Source organism: Colobus angolensis, unplaced genomic scaffold, assembly GCF_000951035.1.
Source record: "Colobus angolensis palliatus isolate OR3802 unplaced genomic scaffold, Cang.pa_1.0 Scaffold20, whole genome shotgun sequence".
NCBI lineage: Eukaryota > Metazoa > Chordata > Mammalia > Primates > Cercopithecidae > Colobus > Colobus angolensis.
The window spans coordinates 6475438-6490172 of NW_012115155.1; the positions used below are offsets into that span (position 1 = coordinate 6475438).

Genomic DNA, 14735 nt, shown 5'->3' on the forward strand with positions numbered 1-14735 from the left:
CCAAAGTGGTTCATGTGAGATAGAGGTGACAGAGGAAAAGATTTGTCTGCTCTGGGGAGCGGGGGGACTTTCTTCCTTTTAGATTTGAGATTTTCTCATTCTTATTACTTTTATGGACAGGAGATCAAAAGTTCAGATATGTTTTCCATAAGCCACTGTTCAAATGCTTAGGGTCTATGAGGAAAGGACTGTTGAAAAATCTTCCTTGAATCTTTCCATTAGCATAGATTGTTTTTTATGAATTTACTAATTTCCAAACTGGAACCACTGTCCCTAGAAACTGAGATACAAGGCAGACATCTTTCAGAGGAGAAAACAGACAGTAGGGAATGGCAGTTATTGCCACAGGCTAATGGGCTCTGGAAGCTTAGTTCTCCTGGAGGTCAGCACCTTATAATAGAGAGGATTGCACAGGTCTGGAAGAACAAAACATATCACTTGCCTGAGAGTCTGGACTGACAGATTCCAACTTTACTGGTTTGCTGTGATCATAGTGAAAGTCTCCTAAATTTCCTCATCAGTTTATTTATTTGTTTACATCTCTATATTTCTCAATGGCCTCTGAGCTCCTTGAGGTCTAGACTGTATTTTACCCAAACCTATCCTGATTGCGTCTCTGAGAATATGAACAAAATGAGACTTTATAAATATTGCTTGGACTGAATTAATTTGAAATGATTAAGTTACTTCTACTATTCCATGATCATTTTAACAATTTACATATGAATGCAAATATTACAAAAACAAAAGGAGAAAAATAAATTCCAGAGTTGTTTCTTGAGCAATGTATGATTGAGTTGACTTGAAACATATACAGGGGTACAGTCAATTCTGCGACAACATAATATATGCATTTGTAAAAATGGCTTGCTAATTGTACAACACAAACTTTATAAGAAAAGATTTAGGGGAGAAGTAGGGTTAGGAGTACAATACTCAAAAATTTCATCAGTCACACATAAAAGACTATAAAAACCTAATAAAAGTAGTAAAAGAGTTGTATACGTGCTAAATGCCTAATAAATACATAACCATTACATACAATAGCTATAGTACTTTACCTTAAAAAGAGCTACAACTTTCCTGTGGAAGTGGGTGTCAGAAAAGCTGTGATTTCTTGTTAAGTGGTAGAGAGAGTGTTGCCTGAAACAGGATGGTTATACCTACACATCTGAATGGGTGAGGCTTAGAAGGCTCCTGTGAATGTAGATACCACTTGATGCTTAAGGCCTATGTGTGTGTGTGGTTTGTATGTTTCTGTGGGGCTCACTTTTTTTTCTGCGTTCATCTGAGGCTTCTTGATGACAAACCAGGCATACACATATGCAAGATCTACATTATGTTGAATATAATTTAATAAGTGATTATTATATATTGTTTTCTAATATATAAATAATGCAACAAATGTGTGCGTTTACACAAGTGCTTTGAGGTGTATATGCACCTTCTGTCACCTGCATCTTCTGCCAGAGGTAAAATGGCACTGATCTGCTTTCTATTCGCCGAAAGACCGTGACTGCGGAGAAACCATATCTGCGATTTTTATGTTATTCTTCTTCAGTGAGAATCTGGCTTGGTTTTGTATTTGTCAAACACCTCAAAATATTTTTCAACATTTGTATTTGGGAAAAACTCAAAATACACTCTGCCAGTTGATTTTTAACACACTTAATGACCAATAATTTAATCCTTATGTTTCTAATTAATTTTTCTGCAATTAGCTAAAATACTACTCTCTAAGAATTTGCTGAATAAACAAGCTTAATCCTATGTAAATGTTCTTAAAAAAAAAAAAGGAATTCAAACCAATTCTTCCTGAGAGCCTTTACTACCATGAAGTTTACTTTCAAACTAAATGGCATATTTTAAATTTGTTTTGCATGAGGTATATCTAGATTTCATGAAGTCATTGTTCAATGTCCTATAAAATTAAATGCGTACAAGACAAAAAATAGGAAAAGAATGTTGGTAATATTATGCTGATTAATTGGCTGATTGATTGACTGCTCAATTCTCCCTTTCATTCTTTCCTTTCTTATTTCATTAGCTCACAATCCCATTCTTTCAACAAACCTTTATCAAAGGCTTGTTATGTATCAGATTCTCTGCTAGGGTCCCACAAAGTGTGTACCACCCAATGGAAAATACAAAGAGATAAGTGAATTATTACAAAAAACTTAGATGACCAATTGTCTTAGGCCATTTTGTATTGCTATAACAGAATGCCTGAAACTGAGCAATTTATAAGGGACAGAAATTTATTGGCTTACAGTTCTAAAGGCTGGGAAGTTGAATATCAAGGTTCTGGCATCTGGTGAGAGCTCTCTTGTTGCATCATCACATGGCAGAAGGCAAGAGAATGAGAGAGAGAACCCACTCCTGAAAGCTCTTTTATTAAGGCAGTAAACCTAACCCAGTGAGGGTGGAACCCTCATGGCCTAATCATCCCTGAAAGGCCCCACCTCTTAATATTGTTACAATGACATTAGACCTCATCATGAGTTTTGGGAATGACAAAAATCCCAAGCATGGCAACAATATACTAAGAGTGAAGAGCAGTTCCTCTCCATGAGATTGACTGATCAGGACATCAGTATCAACCCGGAGGGGTATATCTACCTTGTCAATACAAGCATCTTTGCTCATGGCCCCATCTTCTCCCACATTTGGACATCATCAAAGAATCTTTAGAAAGAATACTTTCAATATTTAGGATAGGTTGGAAGGATAGCTGTTGAAGTAAATATCAGATTCACAATATACAAGATCAAGGACTATTCACTACTGCTTCATGGAGTAGAAATAAGTTCTTAGAATAAGTAAATTGTTTTCTGAAGACTTTCATACAACTGGGAATAAGACATTTTAAATTATCTTACTCCTCTAGACACAGTTTTTATGGGAGCTCTTAGGGACTGAAGATGGGAGAATAGTCTAACAATGTTTCCCCTTTTAATCATCTCCCTTCTTATAGAATAATCTTGATAGCAATAATTTGAGGCTTTGCTCCAGTGGCTTATTAAAGAAATATAGCTAGTTGGGTTTTTGAATCAGAAAAATCTGGGTGAGAATTCTTGCTACACTATTTTCTAACATTGAGACCTTGGACAATCTACTTGCCTTTTTCTTTCTTTCTTTCTTTCTTTTTTGAGACGGAGTCTCGCTCTGCCACCTGGACTGGAGTGCAGTGGCCGCATCTCAGCTCACTGCAAGCTCCGCCTGCCGGATTTACGCCATTCTCCTGCCTCAGCCTCCCGTGTAGCTGGGACTACAGGCGCCCGCCACCTCGCCCGGCTAGTTTTTTGTATTATTTTTAGTAGAGACGGGGTTTCACCGTGTTAGCCAGGATGGTCTCGATCTCCTGACCTCGTGATCCGCCCGTCTCGGCCTCCCAAAGTGCTGGGATTACAGGCTTGAGCCACCGCGCCCGGCCTACTTGACATTTTTAAACTTAATTTTCCCCATCTGTGAAAGAAAACCAGACCTGTCCTTCAGGGGTGCTGTGAGGAGTAGATGCAGTAACACATGGAAACAGGGAGTACCTGACCTTGTTCAGAGCAGGTGGTTAATAAATGATGGTAGTTAATTTCTCAACTTCTCTTCCCATGGAATATTTCTTGCTAATAGAATCTGGTCTCTCTCCCTCTCTCCTCCTATCATTATAGATAACTGTGATGATCCACTAGCATCCCTGCTCTCTCCAATGGCTTTTTCCAGTTCCTCAGATCTCACTGGCACTCACAGCCCAGCTCAACTCAACTGGAGAGTTGGTAAGTAGGCTGACTGAAATCCTAATGCCAAGCACTAAATAACTACACAGTGGGTAGATGGAGGAAAGTGAGCACTCTCAAACACTGAAATCATGTCCAATGACAGTCCTCAGGAAAAGATTTAGGAGGAGAGGAATGAAAATCTAATGTACGCATACTTCCATAGCATAATAGTCATTCAAAGTATGCTGACTCGTGTTCACCCAAACCATAATATCCTTTTTTGATTATCACAGGAGGTCTTTGTGAAAATTACTTTATAAAAAGCATTTGCTTTCAATAACTTTAATTTTACTTGAAAATTAATATTGCTGATTTTTAAAATACAAAAATACTATTAATTAAAAGTTAGAAAAGATAAACGATCTGTTATTCTACCATCTAGAAATAACTGTGGTTAAGTATATGGTTTGTATCTTTAAAATCTGTGTGAAGTAAGAGCAGGCCCTTAACTAATCTCTCATATGAAATGTTGTTAACAAATACAATGTTGGATATCTAGGCAGATATGTTTTAGTCAGATTTAGATGTTGACTTTTATAATGCATAGATGCATAGGTAGATAAATACTGAAAAATATTTGAATCTTTCAATTTTTAAGCACTTTTTAGATATCTGATAATATTTTAATATCTACTGAATATTATAAACTTTTTCTAGGTCACGAAAAGCATGTATGCAATTTAAAGAGAGCTACTGATCTATTAGAGTTTATATTATTTAATTTTGACTATATTTTCCATTGATATCTTAAGTAGGTTACTTTAGTAGGTTTTTGCAACATTGAACCATCTTTGCATTCTGGAATAAGTTCTAATTGGTGGTGGTGGTGGTTGTTTTACATGCTAAATAATTTAATTTGTTAACATTTTAATTTATAATTTTAATCTCCATTATTAGTGAGATTGATTTATAGTTTTTGCTTGTATGTTTGTTTGTTGTTTGTCTTGTACCTCATTTCACCAATTTTCTATTAAAATGGAATTCGTAATTTAAGTTAGCAAGTGTCACTGTTTTGTTGAGAAAGCTGTTTAAGAATAATATTCTAAAAACAAAAGAATGACCAAAGACTCAACAGGAAAATTTCAATTATAATTTTGTCCTAATGTCCTTTGCTGAATATTCTGTGCCAAAAATTTGATTAAGCATTTTAGTTTTATTATTATATGTAGTCCTCACAAAGCTGTTGTAACCATTATTACCTTTTACCTTCAGATAGGGTTCCTGAGGCATCAGTTTCCCAAGACAGCAAAACTAGAAAGGGGAAATGCTTGGAGTCAAACCTAAGTTATCCGAATTCAGAGTCCGTGTTTCTCCTAATCCCGTTAACAAATTGCTTGACTAGTACAGATTGAAAAGGGATGTAGCAATAAGAAAAGAAAGTTAAAAACTAATCAATCAACCACAGTCCAAACCTGGGCTATGCCACTTAGAAACTCTCTGACAGTATACAAATCACTCACCTCTCCCGACCTCAGTTTTTTATCTGTAAAGTGGCCCAGGAATGTCTGCCTTGCAACATTATGTACAGATTAAGACCAGACTTGCATATCCAAAATATCTTTCTTACAGCAGGGTAGAGAACTGAAATGGAGCAGGAAGCCCACTTTCCATTTCAGGAAGAAACACAGGTTGGCCGAATTTAACACGGTTTCCAACAGAGCTTCCAGAGAAAGGATTTGTCTCAATCCCACCCAAATTGTGTGGCAGCAGAAAGCAATTACTGCCTAATAGCTCCTGGGCAGTTTCTGGGGGAAGCTATGGGTCTGATCACAGGCCACATCTCTCCCTGACCCAGATATTGAGTAAGTACAAGTGTCTCTGCTCCAACTTACTATAATTGTTCTGCTCACCGGGGAATTTGAGTGCCTGAATCCAAGGCTAGCATGAGTGTACAGAAAGGTTCATTTTTCTTCGGTTTCCCAACAAGAGTCTAAATTAGGAAGGCCAAGCAGAAGACATAATGATACAGTTGGGATGCACTGACCTAGAACTCATCCTCTAGTGCATATTCCAAGACGCCCAAGGGGGCAGCCTCTCCTTTACTCACCGAGGCCCAACCATGGCCCTCAGCAGGAATTAAACGCTGGCTCAGGGAGATGTGAGATCAGTGGTTCTCATCCCAGGGCTGTGCATTTGAATCACCTAGAGAGCTTTACAAGGAGCATTGCCTGAGCCCATTTCATCCTATATTCTGAATTAATTGTCTTGGATGGGACCCAAGCAAGGATATTGATAGTGTGAATAAATAAAAGCTTTCCAGGTGATTCTAAAATGGAGCAAATGTTGCAAATTGCTACATTGGAGGAATTAATGAGTAAAAAATCCTTCTATTAATAATTATTGAGTGCCTAGTATTTGTCAGGCACTGTTCTAGATCCTTGACACATAGTTGGCACAAATAGGCACAAACAGTATTCATAAAGAGTGACATGGATAATACCATTACCATACAATTGCAAACTGATCGACAGCTAACATTTGTCATTAGTAATAATATCAATACAATTATGTTGTTAAATATGTCCAGATATCTATGTATACTATAATAAACCATGTATATATGTTATGTGACATATATGTGTATATAATATATAGACTAAAATGTATACATATACACACACATATGTAGTTGAATATATACAGTCAGAGTCTCTCATATAGAAAGAGGTGGATAAATACATGGTTGGTTACATAAATATATTCATATGTAGTAGGATGAATATGTATGTTTATATAGATAGATACAGTACCATATACATGCATATACAATCATGTACAAATATATACATGTGTGGTATACAGATATATTAAGATAAAACTCGAAAGTCATTATATTAATGCTATTAAGAACAGATTTTGTTTCATTAGTGGAAAAATATAAAATTTAGAAAGTTAAGAAGAAAACTTACAATTTTTGTTTATATTGGAAATATCAGTATAAAGTACTGATTTATTTTCTTCCTTTTAAGACCAAACTTACGTCCTGTCTATCCACCAACATGGCTTAGAAGCAATTATAACACTGTCTCAATGAATACTCCCTTTTAATGTGTCTTCCTTTAAAACTTCTCTTTTGTTTTACAAAGACATGAAATATATCCAAAAGAGCAAATTGTACCACATGGTTTGAAATCTCAGATGCTCTCAAATATAGGTGCAGATGTAAAGGAGCATCTCTCTGGATGCTGAGATTGTGTGCCTAAGAATTACACCCATCCTCTTCCCCCGGTTGTAAGCTGATGCCTGGCAGCACACAACTAAAAATCATGAACACCACTATATTGAGCACTTCGTATAAGCCCTCACTGTCCCGAGCCCTTAAGGTACACCAATTCTGTACTCACAACTGCCCTTTATGTAGATGTCATTGTGATCTCTGATTCATAGGTGACACAGAGAGGAAAGCAATGGCCATGCCAGGCTTTCCCCTAAGTGGTCTGAATCCCATGGCCATGTTATTGGCCACAGCACCACAACACTGTCCTGCCCAGAAAGCCAGAATAACTTCAGTGTTTTAGACAGGGAAAGCTGTGTGTCATTTTTAATAGTTCACTTACTTCCCTCCCTCCTATGTGATTGAAGTATAGTTGACAGACAAACACTGTATACATTTACAGTGTACAAAGTGATGATTTGATATATGTATGCATTTTGAAATAATTACCACAATCAAATCAGTTAACACATCCATCACCTCATATAGTTATCCTTTTCTTTGTTTTGGGGTGGGAACACAAGATCTACTCTTAGCAAATGTCAAGCATACAATAGAATATTATTAACTATAGTCACCGTGCTGTACAATTATATCCAGAGAATGTACTCATTTTACAAGCACAGGTTTGTACCTTGACCAACATTTCTCCCTTTTCCTCACACCCCAGTCCCTGGCAACCACTGTTCTACTCTCTACTTTTCTGAGTTCAACTTTTTTCAGATTCCTCATATAAGTGAGATAATGCAGTATTTGTCTTTCTGTGCCTGGATCATTTCACTTAGTACAATGCCCACTAGGCTCATCTATGATGTTGCAAGTGGCAGGTTTTCTTTTTTATGGATGAATAATATTCCACGGTATATATGCCACATTTTTTATCCCTTTATTGATCAGGAAACACTTAGATTGCTTCCGTTTCTTGGCTGCTATGACTAATGCTGCAATGAACATTGGACCGCAGATATCTCTTTCAGATACTGATTTCATTTCCTTCAGATATATACAAAGTAGTGGTATTACTGGATTTTATAGTAGTTTCAACTTTTTTAGAAACCTCCATACCGTGTTTTATAATAACTATACTAATTTACATTCCCAACAACAGTATAAAAGAGTTCTGTTTTCTCCACCTCCTCACCAACACTTATCTCTTCTTTATAAGAGCCATCCTAATGAGTGTGAGGTGACAGCTCATGGTGGTTTTGAGTTCTATTTTCCTGATGATTAGCGGTGTTCAGCATCTTTCGTGTGCCTGTTGGTCACTTGTATGCCTTCCTTGGAAAAATGGCAATGTAGTCTTTTGCTCATTTTTTGCTCATCGTTTTAAATTGGGTTGTTTCTTTGCTACTGAGTTGTACTTGTTCTTTAAATGTTTGGATATTAACCCCTTATGAGATACTCGGTTTGTAAATATTTTCTTCAATTCTATAGGTTGCCTTTAATTATTTAAATGCTTTTTCTTTTTTGTACAGAAGGTTTATAGTTTGATATAGTCCCACTTGTTCATTTTTGTCTTCGTTGTCTGTGCTTTAGATACCTTAGCCCATTTCAGTTTCTTATATAAGAATAGCTAAAACTGGGTAATTTACAAAGAAAAGAAATTTATTTCTTACAATGATAGAAGTTGAGAAATCCAAGGTCAAGGGGACCAGATGTGGTCAAGGTCCTCTTGCTTATGGGGACTCTGCAGAGTCTTGAGACAGCACAGGGCATCATACAGCAAGGTGGCTGAGTGCTCTAACATGTTAGCTCAGGTCCCTCTTCTTCATCTTATAAAGCCACCAGTCCCACTCCCATGACAACCCATTAATCCATCAAATCATTAATCCATTAATTAGCAAATGGATTAATCTATTCATGAGGTCAGAATACTCATGAACTAATCAATCACCTCTTAAGGGCTGCACCCTTAAGAGGTGAGCACTTTATGTAGATGTCATTGTGATTTCTGATTCATAGGTGACAACATGAGTTGTTGTTCATAGCTGACAAAATGAGTTTCACAGGACAAACATTCAAGTTAGACCAGTGTCATATCCAAAAAAGTATCATTTACTTTGGAAAGCGATGAGCAATCACTCTGAGTATGCTGGTTATTTCTTCACTCTGCCTTGTTCAATACACTGGGCCATATTTTATAATATTCTGCCTCAACACTTCAACTTCCAGAACGTTCTCCTCCCTAACATATTTGCTAATCGATGCAGTCACAATGGCCTGCTTTAGCCTCATTCTATTCTCTCTTCCAAGAGGGTTTGGTGAACCTGCCTCCTTCAGCTCTACCACTCAACACCGAATCCCTCCCCTTCTAAATGTTTAAACACCAGATTTTACACACACTCTCTCTCTCCATCACGCACACTCACAAACACAAACGTGTGTTCAGAATTACATTTAAACTCTTAAAGAGCAGGTACTAAGATATATATATGTACTATCTTAATCCCCAGGTAATAGTTTAAAATAGGTGAGCAATAAATACCTGTCAAAGTATAATTTTCAACAAGTTAAAAACATAGCTCTCATACAAATATAAACTCAGCACATCGTGTGTGTGTGTTTGTGTGTGTGTGTGTGTGTGTGTGTGTATTAAACATATTAAGGCAAGAACCAGTAAAATGGTAAAGCTAATTCAAAGAGTATTTTTGGGAACTGCATATTCAGAGACATTTGGTGAGAGTGGGGGGAGGTAGAAGAAAATAATATTGGAATGAAATTGCTAGGCAGATACAAAACTAGTTAATGTATGTGTTAGTCAAGATTCTCCAGAGAAACAGAACCAATGGGATATATATACACACACACACATACACACACGTATATACATATACACGTATATATATGAAATTATTTATTATGAAAATGGGCCTACATGATTATGAAGGCCAAGAAGTCCCACGATATGCTGTCTGTAAGCTGGAGAAGAGGGAGGCTAGTGGTGTAATTCAGTGTGAGTCCAAAGATCTGAGAACTAGGGGAACTAATGGTGTGACCCTCCATCTGAGGTCCAAGGTCTGAGAAATTAGGGAACCACTGGTATCAGTCCCAGAGCCCAAGGACTCAAGGAGCTGGAGTTCTGATGTCCAGGAGCAAAATAAGATGAATATTCCAGCCCCAGGAGAGAGACAGAAATTCCCTTTTCCTCTGCCTTTTTGTTCTATCTGGTCCCTCGGTGGATTGGATCGTGTCTGCTCACATTGGCGAGGGTGAATGTTTCTACTGATTCAAATGCCAATATTTTCCATAAACACCCTCACAGATATAACCAAAAATAACACTTTACATGCTGTCTGGATGTCCCTTAACCCAGTCAACTTGACACCTAATACTAACCATCACAATGTCTTACAGGGTTATAAAACTTGGGGGTTATATCTTCTCTATTGGACACACATTTATAAATTAGCATGTGACAACTTCACAGTACCTAAGCTCTACTCACCCGGGAACTAGCCAAACTAAACGACAGGTGCGTTTTTCTGGAGAATTAAATAATTGTTACGTGGGTTTGTTTAAAACTGCTCCAGGATGATGTTGAAAGATCATACTATATTTTCTTACGATTTCAAAGTTTAGATAGTGTTTTCTTAACACACATGTATTCATTGGTTGATTTATCACCATAATTAGTGAACTTCTCCTGCTCCGCACCGTTCAGTCTTCCAACACTCTTGTCAAGGAACATCCCGGCATCTCGCTGGGCATCCCACTCAGGATGAAATTTAAATGGTAAAACCCATGACTTTCAGAGCATCACATCCCCCTCAAAAGGATGGAGTGTACTCAATAAAATCCTTGGACCTCATCAGTGCTGAACTATTTCACACTGACGAGCTCCCCTGGGAGTTTTTGGACACCACTGAAAATTGCTGAGTCCCTTGATAATTATATGAAACCTTGGCAAGCACTGAACATAAATGACGAAGGAACACTTTCCCCCAACATGTACTCAGAACTCAGGTAGACACACGTCTGCCCCATACCCAGGAAGAAAGTGTGCACAGCTGATCAGTTTGCCATAGCAGGAGAAGAGACCAACTCAAACATTTAAATAAAGACTGAAGGAAAAACGTGCTGGGCAAATGTTATCTGACAAGCTCCCCAAACCCTGAGTAAACCAAGTTTAATGAGTTCCATCAATAACAAACTATTATTTCTGAGAGAAAACACAACCTCAGAAATAGCCGTTGGCCTGTAGGTATTTCTGTGTCAGTCAAGGTGTGGGCAATCCAGTACACGACGCAGGGATTAATAGTTAAAACCCAACTGTAATAGTCTCCATGCTGCTATCTCATCGATAGAAGGGATTTGCCAAATAGAACTTTTGTTCTCTCACTTCCACAAACGCTTCAGCCTTCATCCCATCACACACAAAGAAAATGAAAAGCAAGGAAGAGAACTAATTACTTTTGGAAAAAAGAAAAAGAAAAAAAAAACATGACAAAATACATTAAGCTGGAGGTCAGATCACCATTAACTTAGGTTGCCAAGTCAATCTATATAATTGTGGCTTAGGATGGTTCAGTCTTTGTCAAATGTGATTTGTTTTGTGGCAAGAAAGCTTTTGATCTGGGTATGAGAGTCAGCTGGGCTTCGGAGAAGCACTTACTGTGAGCAGGAAGTACAAGGGCTGGTGGTATAGCATGAAGCCACGGAGTTGTGGGTTAGGCCTTCTTGAAAATGAGGGGGAAGGATTTAAGTTACTTTAGATGATTAAAAGGAAAATAGAAATAGACGTCTTTGGCCCCATGAGAGGAGAGGTTTGTATTTTTCTATCGCATGTGTTTTTTTTTTTTTTTTCTTTTTCCAAATAGAGTTTGAAAACAATTATGTTTATCATTTGTTCCTTAAAATTTTAATCCATCTTCCTCATTCAATATATTTTCTGAGATGCTTGCCTGTGTAAGTTGAGATTGTGTGTTTCTAGAATGACAATTTTGTTGCCATGGAGAATTTGATTTCTTATGTCAAGGCATTTTCAGCTTCCTGGGTTCAAGGATGGATAAAAAGATTTAAAATCCTTACCTCCTGCTTTGGCACAGACTCCAGGCGCACTTACCACCCTCCTTACCACTTCCTTGGGCAGCACTGGTTACAAAATGCTAAGGACCCTAAAAGTCTTCTGAAGTTGGTTTTCATCTTGATGTCATTAGACCATCCATGAGGAGATTAGGGTCGAGAGCAAGCAGAAATCAGGGTTCATTTGCACAATTAGCATATCAGCTGTCCAGGGACTTGTTCCAGATTTCAAGGTGAAAATCCTGGGAATCCAATTTACAAGCAACACTACAACGTCTGCTCTCTGGAGACAACATGAGTCTTCTATCTGGATTTATTAAGCCCCACAGAATATAGATCTAATCTACTGTGTTTTATTTATACACACACACATACACACACACACACGCACATGTCACTCTGTGTCTCACTCTGTCACCCAGGCTGGGATGCTGTGGCATGATCTCAGCTCACTGCAACCTTTGCCTCCCAAGTTGAAGCAATTTTTCTGTCTCAGCCTCCTCAGTAGCTGGGACTGCAGGTGCACGCCACTATGCCCGGCTAATTATCATATTATTAGTAGAGACGGGGTTTCACCATATTGATCAGGCTGGTCTTGAACTCCTGACCTTAGGTGATCCACCTGCCTTGGCCTCCCAAAGTGCTGAGATTACAGGCATGAGCCACTGTGCCCAGCCTCTAATCTATTTTAAAAGACAGTAAGCTATGCAGAAATCGGTCACTGGATTACCCCCTCTCCCTGTGAACCTCCCTTCTCTCTTTTCAGCACCTTTCCTTTCTTGTGTCCTGTCCTAGCGGCCCCAAGCATGGGACAAATCTATGCTTTCCTCTGGTGCATCACACTCTCCCTTCCCACTCGAATTGTGTATGGTAGGTGGAAGCTGGGACATCCACCAGGAGCTTGTTACAAATGCAGAATCTTGACTCCTCGATCAGAACCCATGCTTTAACAGCTGGTGCATCTGCAAATTAAAATTTGAGATGCAGCATTCTAGAGTATCATTGAACCTTTTGTTCTTTCAATTCTCACCTCTATGACTTACTTACTCTGGATCTTAGGGGTAGGAGAGAGTAGAAAAAGAAGGAACGGTGTCAAAAACATTGGTTCTTCATTTCTATCATCACTTTAGTACTCTGATATTTTCCTCATTTTTTTTAAGATGGGGAAACAGTGTCAGAGAGGTTAAGTCAGTGGCTCAAAACTACACAGCTAATTTTAGTAGGGCTTGAATTTGAATCTACCCCTCATTAATCAATTTCTTTATTGATCTTGATGTGAGATCTTAGCCTGAATAAAGGTGCTCTTGACATAATTAGCTCTCAGGTAATTTTGGTATTCCCCTAGGGTTCTCAGTATTTTAACCAAAAGAAAAGATTTTCAGACATCAAGGAAGAAAGAGAAATCTATATATCTTGCCTTTTGAGTGCCCCTAAAATCTCAATGTGGCATAATATGCCTGAGGGAAAAACTAACCTTGACCTGGATACTTCAACAATGTCCTAGGCCTCTTTTACTAGGACAGCTATAGATCATCGAAAGATACAGGACAGAAACCTTCTGCTATTTAATAGGAACCTTGGGACCCTGTCTCAGATGGAGACAAATCCAATGTGATAGCCCTCTATTCAGGCTGGCTAATTGCAAAACCACATAGGAGGAGAAGGAAGGGGATTGTAGAAAATTTTTTCTGTCTAATAATTCAAAGATTTAAACATCACCATTTGGCACAAAAAAAAGGACGTTCCAAGAAAGAAGCGAAATCCATGTACTTCATTCTTTACTTTTTTTTTTCTTGATTGTAAGTCACTTCCTTTGAAGGGCCAGGTTGAGATGACCTCTAAATAGCACTCCATGAAATGCAGAGAGCCACCACTGTCATGTTTCTAACACTTTGCAAAGAGACAAGAGCTTCTTTAATTCATTAGTTCTTTGAATTTAACTTAAAGCCTTGTAACAAAACTGTAAGAATAGAATTAAAGCATGATTATTAGTGACTTACATTTGTCTAGTGATTGGCAGTTTACAACAGCAATTTACAATGCCAGTTTACAATGTTTTCAACGTGTGTCACATTTAGGAGGAAATAAGATATGTTCAATTAGAACACTGTGTGGTTCTTTGTCTAACCAGGAATAGTTAGAAGGAGTCTACTGGATATGTTGTTGGATACTGGAGTCTTCTTCTCTGGAAGAAGTCTTTCAGTTAAACATCGTGGACATGTCCTTAAAAAGATGAGTTAAGGTTTACAGGATTCACCATGAGAAGTGAAAATGGTAACATATAACAAATGCCAAAGAACCAGAAAATCGGAGTTAATCTTTAGTTCATCTTTCTCCAGATTTTCAATTTGAAGACTTTTTCTTTTATGGTGATGTCCTCCTCATTTCTCCTTTTGAGTATCTCACTCCTTGCTTATTCCAGTTATATTCATCTATGCAATTGGTTGATCATGTCTGGACCTTAATTTTCTAGCCAATGAACATGTTGCATTAAAAATCCAGATTTTATCAAAGAACTTTTATCATTTGTTTTGCTAAGGACTGGCTTCTAATGAATCTGTTCTACAAAAATATCCACAGCAATCAGAAAGCGTTCTGGGGTATCTTTATTAGTGTGCTTCTGTGTGTAAATAACAGAATCCAGCTCATGCTGGTTGAAAAATATTAAATTATTCAGATAAAGATTGAAAAGCATTCATATTTCTATTTCCAGAACAGGGTGGTTA

General features: G+C 37.8%; 1 protein-coding gene across 1 annotated transcript in view; it reads left to right on the top strand.

Moving 5' to 3' along the window:
• Positions 1 to 14735, top strand: part of CNTNAP5 (contactin associated protein-like 5) — an 886807-nt gene that overhangs the window by 199761 nt on the left and 672311 nt on the right. The window contains exon 2 of the mRNA XM_011941654.1: positions 3666 to 3770. Coding sequence (XP_011797044.1) covers positions 3666 to 3770 — 105 coding nt within the window. The remainder of the gene's footprint in view (positions 1 to 3665; positions 3771 to 14735) is intronic.